Genomic DNA, 18144 nt, shown 5'->3' with positions numbered 1-18144 from the left:
TAAATGGACAGGCTAATAAACACTGGTGAACAATTGGCATTCAGTATTGTTCTGGCTGTCCTGTGGCAGCAAAACCGTTTTCACATTGCAGACTGTTTTGCCTGTGAATTATACTTGAGTTTAAAATTTATACTTCTACAGGAGTATTTTCTCTAAATTTTTGCAAAATACTTTAACGAGTGATAAAGAAACAATGCATTATATTATTTTAAGTGAATAATGTCCTATTAAAAAGTAGTATTCACCCTAAGCAACATGGTGTACTAGGCTTATTCTTGAGATCTTTTTAATTTTAAAAAAGTGCTTTTTGTTATGAAAAGGTGAGACTGAGGGAAATAATTAGTTGTGGAAAAAATCAGGCTTTGGTTGTGCTATCTCTTTCTAAGTACTTACCCCTTATGCAGCTCTTTTAGAACTGCTGTGCTAGGCATCAGTTAATTGCCGATATCCTTAAGGGGGGAGGCAGGCAATGTATTTTCAGTTATGTAAATAAGGAAAGTAAGATAAAAGCTGTTAAGCACGTTACACTGATTTTGGATTATAAAATGAAGTTTATAATTAGTTCACCTGTTTTGCTTGCAGGCTCAGCATACTGCAGCTTTATACCAAATCCTTGCTTAATAGAAACCTTTCAGAACACGTAGGCATTGCAAATTCTTTTGCCTCTTGTACTAATACGCAGTGTGAGCTTGAACTATAAAGTATTCCTTAAATGCTTTGCTTCCTTCTTCAGTCAGATCTGATCTGTGCTGTATAGCTTTTTTTTTTTGCCAGCAGTTTGTGTCTGTCTGCTGGCAGTGGGTATCCACTTGGCAGATGTAAGCTACATAAAATGAAACTTTGTTTTTGGTGGAAGGCATTTCCCAGACAACACGAATATTTATTGGGTGTGCATCAGCTGCAGAGATGGAAGTCCCTCAGTGACCTTTTATTGCTTTACTCTTGAAGTCTCAAAATCTGCTTCTACTATACTGTCTTGGGCTGATGCCTGGATTGTACTGACTGGTTAAGTTACAGAAGTTCTTCACTGTCATAGAAATAATGTCAGAAAGTCTTGGCAAAACTTGATGGACATCTCTGGGCCTTGCAGTCTACTTAGTCTTGAAAAATAAGTTATTTATTTTATAGATTAAAGGAGATAATTTCAGTGCTCTAAGTTATAATTTAGCTTTGGAAGTACTTACAAAGGTATATGCTTCCGCAGCGATACTTCTTTTCACTCTAGTAACTATATGCAAATCTGAAAAGGTATTATTCTTATCTGTCTTATAATTATTTTTTTACATATTCATGTGTGTGAATTAATACATGTTGGTATTATCTGATCTTAACCACCTGTTTAATTGACCGTGGCATGAAATCTTTTGTGTTATTTCTTAATAGCTGTCTGGACAGCAAGCGTTGGAGGCTGTATCCAACATAATTAGAGCAAAAGGCAGATGTGTGAAGCAGGGAAAGCTTTCCAGCAAGGATAGCAGAAAATTGACAGGTTTTTGCTGCTGTTCTTATGTTATGCATAACATTAAAAAATTAGACACTTCTCCTCTGAGGTAGGGAGGGAACTTTGGTTGGTTTTTACACTATACACTAGATTGTTCCTTTCTTGCAGTCTGCCTTTTCCTCTAAGAAATATGTTCCTTTTCTTCAGTTGTCCTCTGCCTGTGGAAATACCTTTACTTTATTATGTAAAATGCACTTAGGATTTTAAAAACATATTTATTGACATGCTACCTATAGAATTAAATTTAGTGAGAAGATATTGAGCAGATACTTTTTGCTGTATTCCAGTGCATACCAGAGTGGTTAGTTTCTGTTTACAGCTTCTGGAAATGTTGGAAGTCATGTGAGATTTTATTTATCTTCATTTCATGCAAAGCCAACTGTCAGTGACAAAAATACTGCTATTTTCTTTTTGTTAGTATTGGCCAGAGCTACGTTAAAGGAAGAGGAGAGATTCACAATAGAGCCACGATACAAAATTTTTGGCAGCTAGGGAAAAGTCGGGTTAAAGGTAAAAGTCAGACATACTATGGGGAATAAAACCATGGTGGAAAAAAACCTTCCCAGCAGATAATTTGTAGTGAGACTAGTCTAAGAATAATTTGTGTAGTTTGGAAAGGTGATCTGAGCTTATTAGTCTATGAATTGTATTAGCTGTTCTTCTTAGAATTCTCATACCCCTGCATATCAGACTTTCTCACCTCCTGACTTCACTGGTTATAGTTCTGTAATTTGCAATTATAGAAAAGGAGGATTACTGATGGAAAATTGTGTTTTCTGAATTCATGTAAAAGGTGGTGTCTTTATGACAAAATCCTGAACTGTATGCTTATGCCATACTACAGCACAAAGATGTTTCTGAAATATTTTACTTAAGGTAAACATAAAAGGCCTGAAGATGAAACAGTTTTATTGCAAGTCATAATACTTGCTTCCTCTGGTTGTTTATGTAATTTGGGATGAATTGTTGATAAGATGGGGTGTGGTTTTTTTGTTTATTTTTTTGCTTGCCCTTTTTTGTCCAGCTATTTGCTAAGATGGAACAGGGATTGGGTAGAAATGATGATAAACTTTTTCATGCCGTATCTAAAACATATCTCGTTTTAGATATCCATCTTGGTGTTGCAGTTTTTAATACTAGAGTTGTATAGACTCTTGAATGGATGCTGCTATGTACACACTTGATTCAAATAAAATACCCACATACTTGTAACAAGATTTTAAAAGGTAGCTATTCCTAAACTGTTTTAGATGTCATTGTTGCTGTTAGTAAATAGTATTCTTAGAGAGAAATGAATTTTTATTCTTTATGAGAGTACTTCTGTCTGAAGAAGTAGATCAAAAACCATGACAGACACTATTATAAACGATCAACGTTCCCTCCAAATAAAAAATAATTAATTTTTATGGAAACAGCCCGGATAATTAAATATATATATATAAAATTTTTGTCTCTAATTAGTGTATATATAATGCCTTACACAATATTTTATAGTTTAGTTTACATTTTTTGCAATCTTTTATGCCTGAAAATGACATTGAATTATTAGAACACAGCACACTTGTATCTGATTTCTTAATGCTTGTTTGATTCCTGTCTCTCTAAACTCAACTGGTCTCAAAGAAGTTTTCTGTTATCTCTGTCCCATGAATTCAATAAAACTCATTCTGCAAGTATGGTGCTTTTTTAACATTTTACTGAACTTCATCTATTTATCTTTTTTCTCTTCTTTTCTTTTTCTCTCTTTTTTCCTCTTCTTTTTTTCTCTCTCTCCCACCCCTACTCTATTTAAAGAAATCAGTCACCAAATGAAAGAGCTTCAGCTTCCTTATTTCCTATTTTAAATTGTTTCAGGATCTAAATAAATGTTTATTTTAGTTTTGAAGATGTTTTGCCATGTGTAAAAACATTCTATGTTAAACCTTGACTATAATGTTTTTGTACAGGCCTTGGAAAAAAGCAACAGACTATCTGAAAAGGAACTCGCAGAAGCTGCAAGCAAGTGGGCAGCCGAAAAGTCAGAGAAGGCCGATGAAAGCAATTTACCTGAAATAACGGAGTATGATGTAAGACAAGAGTATTAATTGATTTATTTTCAAGTGTTACAACAACAGACTCTTGTCTGTATTCTCCTGAAAGGCACGTTTTGTAGTTTACCCCTGAATTTGTCTACCTATGCTATTAAATGTTTATTGAAAGAGAGCGAGAGGGAAACTGAAGAGTTGTGATTGATTGGTTGATTTTAAAAAATACAGCAAAACAGAGTGATTTTGTTAGCGTAATTTGAATTGAGCTACAACTGAAAAAATAAGGCTCCAGCTCTCCTGGAGATTCTCCAAGGATCTCTCAGGCTAGTGTACGTCTCTGTGCCTACTGAACTCCTTAAAATTAGCAAGGGACTTCTGAGTCAAAACATGAGCGTACATGTAGAACATAAAGACTAGAGGAAAAGCTCTGGTTTTTGAGTTCAGTTCCATGCCATGTCAGCCTGCTACATGATATATTCCTTTTCAGAAAGCAGTCTTCTTCTACTTTTAAAATTAGGCTTTTGCCTTGGTACTGTAGTGGGTGGATATTTTTTTTCCCCAGAAGGTTTATTTCATTAATAATCAACATTGATTAATTGACAGTTTATACCCATCTGTTCTTGCCGCTTCTTGTCTTCTACTCCCTGCTATATTGAAGTGTGATTATAGCCCTTTCCAGTCTTTGTTTTGTTACGCTGCTCTTGGATAGGATGTCTTTGTAAGATTCTGCTGTGTTAGCAGAATATGTATTTGTCATTTAAAACAAACCAAATGTCCTGCAATGTCTTTTTGTAAAATAGTCTGTTTTAATTCTGTGAGTCATCAACTTTAGAGGCATTCTTACAAAAAAGAAATAGTATCTACTTTACAAATTTAAATCTTAAACTTCATAATTAATGGATTTGTATTTTATATTTGTAAATAATTGGGGGGGGGGGGGGGGAGATCATCTTCAGAAGCATCAGCTCTCCTTGTATTTCACACTCGTGGAACCTAAGGGCTGGATTAGAGAAACTCACTGGATGCCTATGTATCTGAACGTTTTAGTCATTCATATAATGGCTGAGTGCATCAACAGCTTCTTGATACTGGACGGGACAATCCAGTTGGATAAATAAGCTGTTCATGCCCCTCCAGGAGAAAGACCTTTTCAAAAAAAAGGAGTGGGGAGTTGAAGTGAGGAAGAAGAAGCTGCAAACTGATCGAGGCATGACTGCCGTACAAAAGACAACAAACGTATGGACACTTCTGAGAGTTTCAGGAGAGTAATGGTGAAGAGAAATGTCACTCGAGTTCTTGATGAGGGGAAGGTAATGCAAGGGAGGAAAGAATAGGGTAGGCCATATGGAGAAGAGTTGTTTAAAGCTTCCTCTCTGCCCCAAAGAAAATCGCAGTGGCAAAAGACTCAAAATTATCAAAAATTACATTCAAAATGAAACAGTTGCAGTTGATTATGGCAGAACCTGAGATATTTATTGACTAAGATAGTGTGCTGTTAGAATTCTAATGAAAGAGGTGAGGCATCTCATTCTGAGTCATGGAAGAAAGGCTATTTCTCACTCTGAATAGCCTGGCATATATGAATTGCGACAGTTTTTAACTTTTTCTAGTTTATCTTGCATAGTGCTTAATAGTTGAACTTTGTATTGCACTGAACTTTTCAGCAGCCTTTATGGTCTTGGACATTTCATGATTTACTGTAATAACAAGATTTGGGATACAATCTTAATTATAGTTATATTGCTCTAGTGCTCATAGAACCACTTAATCTTTTGTTTTTTCTCTAATGCTCTTCTCTTTCACATTAGTGAAGTCTTAAGATTCTCTGCCTCTTTATTTTTGAATAATAGAAAACTTTTATTCATGTTCTTCAATTCTTAAATATTATTTTAAAAATAGTTAACTTTTGCAAATCTGTTACATAACATTGCATTTAAATATGCTATAGTAATCTCTTCTTCTGTGTTGAGTTCTTGGAGTGTGAGTCCATTTTCATTGGGGCAGGGATACTGTCTTAATCTCTATTTCAGAGAGAAGCTTATACGATTTCAGTACTTCAGTAGGATTTCTCATATTATCAGGAATCATCTAAGTCCACGTTTGCTTTTTCTATACAACAGATATCTCTGTTCCTTTAATATTTAACCCGTGGCCCTGAATGCTGCAAGAATTCTTTCTGACAGTATTTTGGTTTTATTATTTCCTATTTACTTTTGATGTTGTTACTTTAATCCTTCCCCAGAAAGCTAATCCCACTTTCATTGTGGATTTATTGCTAGCTGGTGGTACAAATATCACATATATAAGTTCCTTCTCAGTGGAAGGGCAGGTAAAGGTTATCTGACATCGTTGTCTTTACACAGTTAAGACTGAATCATAGTTTTTTTTTATTATGTTGCATTTTTGACATGTTTAAAATCCATGTTTCTGTATCTCTTAGATAGTAGCAATAATACTTCACTGGTAGTCTTGATAAGCAAAGTCATATCTAAGTGAATGACTATATTCAGGTTTTTATTCTTGCTGTCACACTTTAAACTTTTTATTTTGCTCTAAACACTGATTGTTTTCTTTTTAAGGCTGGATCTTCAGCTCCATTGTATGTCGAACAAACAGAGGAAACGGAAACAAATGTGATGGATAATACAGAATTATATGAGGATGGCCATCTTCTTGGCCGCTCAAAAGCAATTGCGACTAAGATGAAGGAGATTGAACAGGTGAGTCCGTTCGGCATTTTGTCATGGATACGATGCCTGTGTAATGCTTTGATGTGCTAGAAATATGATAATTTATTTTTTTCCTCTTTGGAGTGTAATAGGAATGTAATCTGATTTCTTGAGATGATGTGATGATAACATCCCCATCTATTTAATTCTGTACGCTACTGAACAAGGATGGCATTTATCTGCACATGAGAATTAGTAGTAATTTTCTGTAACCTACATGCAACAGATAATTTCAAATATAATTAAAATGTAAGGCTTTGCATGAGATCAAATTATCAAAAATTACTTTTTCGCTGTAATTTCCTTGACTTAAATATGTACAGCATGGGACTGAACACTAGAAGCTGCTTGTTGGGCTTATTTTTGTTGTGGTTTTCGGGGGAGATTTTGTTTTATTGGGGTTTTGTGTTTGGATTTTTTTTGAATCGGCTTTGAATCTTGGTGCCTTTGTTGTTCTCTGAAGAGTAAGAACTTTAAGTTTTTCTTTGACTGCAGTGTTTTATATCTGGATATTGTGATAAAAATGTGTATTCTTTTTTGTGTTGTATACTTGGTGATTGATTTAATACAAAGCAAGGTTTCTATTGCTCTTGTAACATTGACTTTTTGAGGAGGTTCAATGGAAGTTTACTCATCGTTAATATCATGTCACTTCACAGAAAGGAATTTATCTACAATAACCTCTTCAATTTTATTATCACAAACAATTGAAGTGTTTTGTTTCTGTAGTTCTGTTACTGCATGTGGAGTGTTTGGAGGTTTTTGTGACTTGATGTTTCTGACATAAGTTGCTCTGATTTACAATGTTTTCAGTGTGTGTCTGTGATGGGTGGAAGGGAAATATAGATCACTTTCCCCCCTTGTGATTATCTCATAATAACATCTTCAAGAAAATGGTCTGGTCTTGTTTGAGATGAGCTTATTCTAGGTCTTTGTTTTCCATCTTAATTCTAGTGGCCTGTGGTCTCTTGCCTGTGAGCCCATTTCCTGTGTTGTAACACTTGTTCCTTTTTTCTTGACACTTGAAATCCAACTTTCTACTCAATTGTTTTTGTTTCTTTTTAATTTCTTTTTTTTAGTGCATCATCATTTTTGTGATGGGCATGGCTTTGCATGTGTGCTGGGTATGGCTGGGATGGAGTTAACTACAGCATGCCGTGACTTTGAAGGCCCTGATGCAGTTTACTTATCGCTGTATGTCTGATCACCAGGTTGTACACAGCCTAAATCAGCTATTACCAAATGCATAAGCATATGACTATTTAAAAATGGCAAACTGAAAAGACTAGGAGCAGATTTTGGATAAACAGCAATTGTAATTATTTGGCCTGATGCTGGTGAATCTGTGATTGGTTTATTTCCCACAAAGATCTGTCCCTGTGTCATAAGGACAGGCATATAGTGAAGATAGATAAAAACTTGGGCATAAAAATAATATGTTGATTTCAACATAATCTAATGTTATTATATTGGGTAGAGTTTATCTTTATCTCTAAGGAAATCTATATCTTAGCTCAGAAGAGCCTGAGGAATAACTTAAAAAGATTTGGATTTCATAGAACAAGCTGTTGATTTGACTATTGAAGCAGTCAGCTTCCAGAGAACTAAAATAAGATTTTACAGTGATATTGGAAGCATCTTCAATATATTTTACTAAACTGAATAAGACTCTTATTTTTTTTTATAAAATTAGGTACTGTGAATTTGTTGAGAGCTAGACAAGATATGTATTTAATCATTTAAACATAAGACTGTAAAGACCTGTTGTTTTTCAGGTAAATGTTTAAAAGTAACTTCTGCTTCAGCAATTTTATTTTAAAAAGACAGAAATTTATTGTTATGGTAGTCATAGAATCATAGAATGGTTTGGGTTGGAAGGGACCTCAAAGGTCATCTTGTGCCAACTCTCCTGCCATGGGGAGGGACACCTTGCTCTAGACCAGGTTGCTTGAAGCCTCATTCAACCTGGTCTTGAACACCTACAGGGAGGGGACATCAACGACTTCTCTAAGCAAGCTGTGCCAGTGCCTCACCACTCTCACACTTCTTATTTGTTCTCATCCTGATTCCTGGGTATTCTTGCTCTTCCAGACTCCTGGTAAAGCTGTCTTTGCTTTGTCCTCTCCATATCCAAAGCCTCAAACAGGAAATAGAGTAAAACTTTTTTTCTGTTTAAGAAAAAAAAAAACCAAAAACCAAAACAAACCAAAAACCAAACAACAGCAAAAAAATCTCTAAAGCAATTGAATGAAATATTCATACAGGTGTTCTGCTTAAATAAGTCCGTCTCTGTATCTTACGTATTGCTGATACCACTCTTCTGTAAAGTTCCCTCACTACCCTTCCTTTAAGTTCCAATAACACAATCACTAAATTGAGAATTTTAAATGGAACACGATTGTAAATGGTCACTCTGGCTCATCAACAAAATATTTGTATATTATTTGTTTGATGGGGGCTTAATGCAAGCATTTGTGTAGAATCATATAATTAGAAGAAACATAAAATCCTTTGTGTGCTGACAATGATGGCATGAAAAATAGCAAACAAGTGCTAGCTGGTGTTTACTGACTATCTTTTAAGAGTCTGCAGTTGCTCTGCAAGTACTGACTGAAGCTGACATAAAGAGGGGAGAAAGATGTGCTTGTGGGTAAAGACTTGGAAGAATCCAGATGGCTTGAAAGAATCCAGACATTGTTTGAACAGAGCCAAGAATTATGTGTGACTCGCAAACTAGAAAAAATCCAAAGCGTGTTTACTTTAAAGTCTGACAGTATTACTTATGAAGGAAGAATATGATTGAAGATTCACAAGCACTTGAGAACATTGCTGAATTGGGACTGCAGATACTGTGAGTGTCAGATCTTTGAAGTGGCAAGCATTGTGACAGTATCATAGAAACATCCAGGATAGATGGGACCTCACCTGGGCCAATCTTGTCTTGAAACAGGACCTTAGATCAGGTCACTCAGGGCTCTGTCAAGTTGAGTCCTGAATATTGCCGGTGAGGGAGACCAGTGTTTCTCTGCACAGCCCATTTGAGTGTTTCACTGCTCTCTCCAAGGTCAGCTGCCATTGGTCCTGCATGCCATTCTCCAGAACATGATTTCTTTCTGTCAGCGTCACTGTTTCTGCTCCCTGCTCGTCTGGATAGTTTCCTGTCATCTCAGCTCCTTGCTGTGGTCCTTTGCTTTTGACTGGCCCCACCTGTGGAGGTGAGGGACCTGCTCCACCTGAGTGGGCTCATCTGCTCTCAGGAAAGGGTTGAGTTCCCATGACCAGCTGGCTCTGCTGCTTTGTGGTTGGTAGAACAGGATCTTTCCTGGGACTTCGGCATGGCAAGGACTGGGAAAACTGATCCATTATATCCTGGTGCATCTTCTTTTCCACTTTTGTACCTCTTTGTGCTGAATGAATGTTCTGCAGCAGTAATGTGTGTCTCATGTTGTAATATGTTCTGTGAAGTAGGGTTTAGATCTGTGATGTGGCCTTTTATGTTCTATTTGTTGTTTGGGGTTGGGGCTGGGTTTTTTTGGAGCTAAATATTTCATTATGACTTTGAACATGCTTTCCCCTCTTTCCTCCACAATTTGACATTTGGTGTTATGTGTTGTCTGAGCATGGTAGAAGCCCATTAAGTAGGTGTTCAAAAAATTGGTCTGGGTACTCGAGAATAGTGTAGCAGGGAATTTTGCATCAGCATGTCAAGGTCAATGAATATTTATAGGATGCTGATGTAACTTTTTCATGTACTTTTTTGTATTTTTGCATTTAACAACATGCAATATACATTGAAGTTCTGGTTTTATTTGTTTAGTTTCTGTTTTTATATAGTTAAGGATCAGCTTATCCTTTTAGCACATAATGTGCTGAAGCGTGGGTTTTTTTCGGAAGTGATGACAAATATGTCCCTGGTGTTAAATTCACAGTTGGAGCAGTTCAGCGTTGGTGTTACACAAAGGACTATCTCTTTGTTCCTTTACGAGCATGAGTAGCAGGGATTCTTGAAATGTCTTATCTTGTCTAGACATCAAGTCTGCAACACTGTATTAATTAGTCCATTATTATGTGTCCAGTTTCTTAAATGTTGCATATGGAAGTTGAAGTGACATGAGTTACCTCTGAAAATCTATTATTTTCTGAAGACAAATTTTGCCAAAAGAGCTAAGTACCTTCCTTGATTTTGGCTAAGATTCAAGCCTCTAAATTTCTGAATGAGATTTGACACTCAGACCTCAATTTGTCTGTTACCACAGAGCTCTGGCATCCAAGAAGGAAGCATAGGAATTAATGCATTCACAAATGCTTCTTTTTTTTTTCTTCATGGAATTACTGGCTGACTGGATGTTTTGAGTTTTAACGATATTTTTAAGTATCCTGCACAATAATATCTGTAAGTGTTCAAAAGTTTGGATTAATTGCTTGTTTACTTGACTTTCTAAATTAGTATTACTTGTTAACAGCCCTCAGTAGTATTAATGAACTGTTACACTTCTTGGACAGCCTTCTTGCTGGAAAGTGCTGAAAATTTTTCTGAAGCTTGCATTTGAAACTTCATTGAAATGATGCATACGGTAGAAGAAAAAATGGGTGTGTGGATCGCTCAACAGGCTGTCCAGATTCTGTTTCCAGACCTGCTGTCTAACTGCTTTTCATTTTTAGGTGAATTACTTAAATCTCTGGCCAAGAAGCTGCAGTTACATAAGAAAAATATGTTTTAGCAGTTGTAGTGTATAGTTTTCAGAAGAACTGTTTTTCTCCTGCTTTGCCAGATCTCTTGTTCTGGTAAGGTCTATATACCAATAACTGAATTGTCTTTGAGTGTACTTAAAACTTTACTGGTAATCTGTTCCCTAGTGATGCTATACTGAGAGAAGACTGACAGCTCACAAAATGACAATTTACATTGTGAAGATTTAGTTAATAATGTTTTGGTTTTAATATCAGACCATAAAAAGAAATATACAGGCATTTCTGTAGTACGTGGAGGTATATTACATGCCTTCCTCCCCGCTGCATCCTGTGCCCATTGCTAGTTTTGGTTTGCTTTGGACAAAACTGTTTTACAGTACTTCAACAGCCTAAGAGTAAAAAAAGATGTAAATGCAAAGTAGGTTCCATGTCTTGGCTAGGAGTAAGCTAATGAGGAGCCATGGTAAGTGTATCTGAAAACTCTTCTGTTTTGGGTGTATTAGATTAACCATTAAAGTATTAGCAGTTGTAGTAAAATAAATAAATGTATAAATTGAGCTAGTGGGAATCCAGGAAGGAATGAAGGAGGCTGTCAAAGCTGGCCTTGGATGTACCTTTTCCTTTGACTTCAACTGAGCCAGGGAAACATTACTGTTTCCATGGATTAGCTTGTTGGTTTGGTTGTGCTGTTGCTTGTTTCAGGCAAAATTATCTAAGACAGAAAAAATCCCCTAATTAAAATATGAGTTAAAAGGAGGATAAGTGAAGTGAAGCTCAGGGAACTGGAAGAGTAGCTAGAAAACACATTAAAGGATTATTTTTGATTATGGATGAGGTCAGACATGCTTTGTTTCTGACAGTAGACCAGACAAGAGTAACAGGCCAAGTGAGAGTAAAAGATGAGGAAGCTGTAGATTTTGGTTCCCTCGCAGTGTTTTTGTTGTTCTTCAAACCTTATGTGCCTTATACACAGTAGTAAGGCCTTAGTGATGGACTCAACATCAGGTTAATTTGGTTTGTAGCGTAGTTTGTATCGTGCCTCCTCTGAGCTTATGTTTGTTTTATTTCGATGTAAAATGTAATTAAGTGTGTTAATTTATTTTCTCCTAATCAAGAAAACATTTGTCTCAGGTTCTGATATTTTGCATTAGGCTTCTCAGAAAAATTGCTAACTGTTCCTTTACGTAATGATATCACCTGCCTAAGAGCTTATTTCATCCTTTTCTGGTTTATTGGTTTACTTGTATGAGTACCCTTCTCCTTATACACAAGGCAAGTCTTTTATTACTTCTTACACATTCTTAGGCACTTTTTCTTCCATATTAAATTGGACTTGCTGATTTTTCTGCTGTCTTTTAATATTTGTTCTAGACCTCTTAATTTTACCATTGCAAAATCAAACCAATTAAGTTACTATGCTTATTTGCATCTTTAGAGTTCACACTTGCCTTAAGTCTTTTTTTTTTTATAGGGATCTTTCTGTTTTCTGAATCAGATCTGTTTATTAGAAATCTGTATTTTCATGTTTATGAAACTACGAGATGGAGAACATTAAATTTTTTGGTCAGCATCTTCCTAGTGTCATTGCTTCTCCTTACAAATACCTTGGTTTAAAGGAGGATACTTTTAAAAGTATGTGAAAACTTTGGCTACTTTCCTTTTCTCATGTTTGGCTCACTGTGCTTTTTTAATAGGTTATTTGCTGTGCTTTGCAGTGTTCATAATTACAAACTGCTGCATATGCAAAATCAGTGCAGCTCACTCATTTTACTTCAGTACATAAAGGTATAGTTTAATAAGGAAATGTATTACCACATTTCAGCTTTTTGCCAGCGGCTTTTTTCATTGGAAAGCTGATAAAAAGTATTATTTATTATGCAACACTCATAGGGTGATTCTTTTAAGAGAATTTAACATCAGAAATGTACTCGTTTATAAAGTAACAGTTGGATATTTTCATTCTTAGACTTAAATACATTAGATCAAATTCACTTTTAGCTTTCTGTCATCTATCTATGGAAGTTTTTATGTTTGAGAATGTAGTTTTCCTTATTTTTTTTTTTAATGTAACAGTTTTTGACCTGTATTAATCACATAATTTTGAAGTTGGTGAATGCTGGAGACTTGACTTGTTGATGAATCTAGTCATTGATAGTTTTTGATGTAGTGGTGCTTCGTTTGTGTGACCCAGCAGGACCGCAGATTCAAAGATCTCAGAGAGGACTGTTTACTTACAGGCAGTTTTAAAGGAGATTGTTTATAGATATAATTTCATGGCAGATCTTTGAAAGACTTAAATGAGAGTATGTTAGTAATTAGGTACTTGATAAAATTGCTGGGCTAACTTTAAACCAAAGAAAACATGAAAGAAGGTTTGTACACATTTCAGTTGCTGCTCAGCTGTTCAAATCTGAAAGACAAGATCACATCTTCGTCAGATAAAGTGAAAATCTATGGAGTTGTCTATTAAGTAGTATTTTTTTCAGTCAACATCTAGCAATGAGTGTTTAATTTAAAATTTCTTGTTCTCTCATGAGAAACCAGAAGAACAACAGGATGAAAGAAAACTTGCTAACTATAATACTGAGTAGACTAGGAAGAAGAAAGATTATTTTCAAGAGGTGATGAGTTTAAACAGGATTGGAAAAGGCAGTAGAAAGAGAATAAGCTCTGTAAAAATGTGGAGACCTTGATATATAATTAGGAACTAATTATGAGAAATTGCCTACTGAGAAAACTGTCAGAAGTTAAGATGCTTGGAAAGATAAGCAGAACTGACACAGGTGAGCCTCCTGAGAAAGCTGAAGGACAAAACCAGAAATAATGAATAGTCTGAGCCTTGATGAAGACAGCAGTTTCTGTGGGAGTGACAATTATTGGGAGTTTTTGTGTGTAAGGGGGTGGTTGTTGTGGTTTTGTTGTTGTTGGTTTTAATAACTTGAATTTAATTTAGAGGGTAGAGAGAGCCTGCTTTCCAACTTTTTCCAACTTATTTGTGCTTTAACAGAAGGTCACTGGTGAACTTGAGAGGTGGTTTTGGCAATGTCGATTTCTTTTATTTTTGAACTGTTTTAAGGGTAGAAGAGAAGACAAAATTATCTCTTAGCTGGCTCAGTGCACTGAGAGTTTTAACTTTTCAGTATTTTTTCTTTCTTGTAACCTGCTATCTCTTGAGCAAGACATCTTTTGAATTTTGGAGGAATATTCCATCATTGCTGACAGGTAAATGTTTATTTCTGGACTGAAACAAAATGAAAGGAGTCAGTCCCATATACCTAATAAATAGATCCAGTAATTTAAATTACTTCAAAAAACCCTCAAAAAATTACTGTCTGTCATATGTTCCCCCTAATCTTAAAACTGATTTTACATCAGCACCATCAGCATTCCTCGTACAGTCTTATTGTTGATTTCTGAAAGGCTTAGAAACAAAACAGGAATTCAAATGGTGCTTAAACCAGAATATACACAGGGCAAGTGGAGAACAGCATCATAAAGGGCTGCATAAAACCATATGTGTTGACTGGAAGGTGGTAACTGAGCAAACACAAAAAAAACCCCGACCCAGTAAGTGGCAAATGAAAAGCAGTGGCAGGAACGTCGGGGACAGAAGGGACTTGATGTTTGTCATGGAAGCTGATTTCCATATCTCCTGTATGGATGAGAGCTTTCAGGCCTCAAGAGGCTTGAGTAGACACTGACAGAAGAGTATCACACTGACAACCTGTAGGTAGGGAAAATCTGCTGAAGTGTGAATCTAGAATTCTATTTTTTTTTTTGTGTTTCTTACAGACTCCAGGGCTGATCTTAATATAACAGAAACTTGTTTTGTAGATGACAGTTTGCTGGTGCATGAAGTTTAATCCTTTAATCCCTTTGTAGTCTGATTTGTATACAACACTGATTGGCATATAAATATGGGATCATCTGTAACCAAAGACACTTTGGTGACTGGTTGCATTTGTCACCTAGTTCTTAAGTTTTATATTTTGTATCTCAGTGCCTAGCCTGATACATTCTTTCTTCTGGAAGTTGTTTCAGTGAGCAGGTTAAACTCAAATGTGTTTTAAAGATGGGTAGGCCACAGTTTTTTTAAGAGCTTGTTCTTTTCTGTGAACACTAGTGATCTGACAACCATTAGCTGGATGGTATTTGGGAAGCAAACAAATTATTTTAAACTAAAAAGCTACAATTTACAGAGGACTATATTGTGCTTTTGTTTAAATTGAGGACACATAGTATGCATATAGATTGGTGTCTTAAAAACCTTGGCGTAGAAAGTATTCATGGGTAATCTTACAGTTCTTTTTTAAATAATTTTGAGAAGGATAATCCCAAAAGGCATCAGAATTAGGAACTTAAGTTTCTTAAATGATATGGGAAAAAATAGTTTCTTGCATAAGTTGCTTATGCATGTATATCTGCTGTAAGTTAAGATTATAAAAACATTAGATTTTTATCCTAGGGTGTAAATGACTAATGCATATCATCATTTATCACCGACCCACAAGGATCACTTCCTTGTTTTGTTTGACACTCATTTTCACTGGTGTTGTGACTTTCAGTTCTCAGTGATTGTCTGGACATACACTAGTATAGGTATCACAACTTTTAATGGCATGCTTGACAAAATATGGCAGAAAAACAAGCGCCAAGATTCACCACAGGGCAAAGCTCGTAGTGTGCCTGTTTTACCTTAGTACTTTAACTTTGAAAGTCTAAAATCACAAGAGCTGAATACTGACAAAATCAAGCAGATCATGTTGCTCTTGGTTCTTTAGCTTCTCGTGCTTCTTCAGAAAGACTGCTTATGTGTTAATTTTCTGAACTGTAGAACTTGAAGTATGGCACTGAATGATACTAATAACCTTTAACAGATGGATTTGATACTCTTTCTCCATTGTTTCATTGGCTTCCAAATGGTCTTTCCTCTTCTCCTGCCCCTCAGATAGCTTCAATACTTGGTTTCATTACAACATAAAATGTTGTACTTACATGAGTACAGTGTGTACTTGCTTGACTGTAATTACTTCCCACAAGGGTTCACCACCTTAGTATAGTAGATAATTTATATATTAATTTAATTTATATATAAACTTTTTTAGTACTGTGCTACCTAAATAAAAAAAATAAAAAAATCCATGTAAACATTTTTAAACACAAAATCTGAATAGATTAGGGGATGCTGACACAAGCTTTTTTCTGATCATCTTCAACTGGAAATTTGCCCGGTTTATTACATTTATTTTACCTTGGCTTCCTGTAGAAACTAGCTTATGCAATCACATAGTATCTGTGCTGTGTATCTCTCGAGTCTATTGTCAGGTTTCAACTAAATTCAATTTAGGCAAAACCCAAGATGATTAGTTGTTACAAGTATCACGAAAATAGGCAGTAACAGAAACTATGCATTCAGTGGAGAAAGACTCTAATATGATTGTATCTCATTAGATATCGGAAAGTCCCGTTAAGCAAATGCTGGAATTGTTTTCAAAAACAAACCGAAACAAAACAAAAAAACTTGTACCATTGCAGCCTCAGAACTGTGTTACAAAGGGTTTGGTGGCAACCATAGTTCAAGAAATTATGTTCTGTGCTGTCCTCTGCACTGGCACAGCAGTCTTTGTGGGGCCTGGCTATTCATCAGACCAGGAAAAAGAATGAAAAATTTGCAGATATTTCTTTAATCAGTTCTGTTATTCACAGTGTAGTTTCTGAAATGTGCCTGCTGCCACAAGTGAGTACCCACACTGTGTTGTGTGCCACGCCACTACCATGTCTGAAGATTTAGTATCTTGAAAGCACTGTGCTAGGCAAGTGCTTTAATTATTGGACAGAAATCTGTAGAAAGTTATAGTCTTTGATAGTTTTGGCATTTGCATAGTAACAGTTTCCTTTTTGTCATTTTTGTTCAATAACCTTGCTTCTATGTATGCTGGAGAATTTACTCAGTTGGAAGCACTGGTGTATCAGTAGACAATGTCACAACAGCTTCTTCCAGCTGGATTGTTGGAGCTGAACTTTGATCTAGTCGTGTCCCAAGCTGGTACCCAGCTGCTCGAGCCTCTTGTGTAGATCTTGAGAGGAAAGAGCAGTCACAGTAATCAGTGGTTTTGGTAGTGAGATAGCTCAGATTTGTCAACTAAATGGTGCCTTTTAATTAAAGCTCTACCTCTTCCAGTTCATTAAAGTAGTCTTACTTATAGGAAAACAAAGATCAAAAGATTTCTAAAAGGTTTATGTATTTACTGCCTGTCAGCTAATGTGATGAAGAACTGGAAGTGTGCAATTACAGAGGAATGTTCCCACACCAAGACGCAACTCACTGAAGTAAAGCTGAATTCCCTTTTGAATGCATCTGCTACCTGCCACTGAACAGGAAAGTTGCAATGAAGACCGTGTTATGGTTAAGATAAAGATGTCTCTGTTCACAATTTTGGGGAACCTGTGAGATGGGTGCAGCACCCTTGAAACTTGTAATTAAATTACTTCTGCTGGTGGGGCAGTCTCGCCCATAGCTCTGCCAGCAATGGGATTGAGACCATACCTTCACTAGGTCTTGGAAATGGTTGGTGCACCTCTCCACCCCCAACAAAAGTTCAATGTTTTTCACACACTTGAAAGTAGAGAAACCAGTGTACCCGAAGTTAGGAATCTTCCTGCCAAAGTTCCTTTTCTTATGGGGAAAGGTAGACCATGCCAAAGGGAAAATGCAAAGCAAATTGGATGCAGGACAAGATTCTAAAGGTAAAAGGATCCAGGAGTTTCTGAGGAAGAGTTAGAGTAGAACTATGCCTAGCTGAGGGATAAAATGACCTCTGAGTTGGAAGATGAAGGAAATCTGGAAGAGAAGAAAGGATTTGTAGTGGCAGGAGAGGAGGAGTTGGGAATTGGGAGTGTGGGAAGCGATGAACGAGGGTAGGACTGGACTTGCAGTTGAAAAAAGTTCTGTGCCAAGATCAGGAACTGCAGCCAAGAGGGTGGAGAAAATACAGAGATGGGGAACAAGAGGAACATGGGCGGAGGTGGGAATTAATTCCACAGAAGCTCTGAAGCCTATGGGCAAATGCAGTGGAGTTTCTCCCTGGCTGAAGGGTGGAGACTCTACATCATGCAAGAAAACTTGTCGCTATTTCTGGTGCCAAGAGATAAGTGGGAGCAATCAGGTGCTTCCAGCTTAGTGTCTTCCCCTCTG

At 36.3% G+C, this 18144-nt stretch overlaps 1 protein-coding gene across 10 annotated transcripts in view; it reads left to right on the top strand.

The window, feature by feature from the left end:
- The window catches only part of PPHLN1 (periphilin 1), a 75091-nt gene that overhangs the window by 32995 nt on the left and 23952 nt on the right, over window positions 1-18144 (top strand). For all 10 annotated transcript variants that reach the window (XM_054054863.1, XM_054054857.1, XM_054054851.1 and 7 more), the window contains exons 8-9: window positions 3448-3567; window positions 6108-6248. In XM_054054863.1, the coding sequence (XP_053910838.1) occupies window positions 3448-3567; window positions 6108-6248 (261 nt within the window). The remainder of the gene's footprint in view (window positions 1-3447; window positions 3568-6107; window positions 6249-18144) is intronic.

The sequence above is a fragment of the Cuculus canorus genome, chromosome 1, assembly GCF_017976375.1.
Source record: "Cuculus canorus isolate bCucCan1 chromosome 1, bCucCan1.pri, whole genome shotgun sequence".
Lineage (NCBI taxonomy): Eukaryota > Metazoa > Chordata > Aves > Cuculiformes > Cuculidae > Cuculus > Cuculus canorus.
Note: the sequence above shows the minus strand (reverse complement) of the source record. Positions and strands in the feature narration are given on the sequence as shown.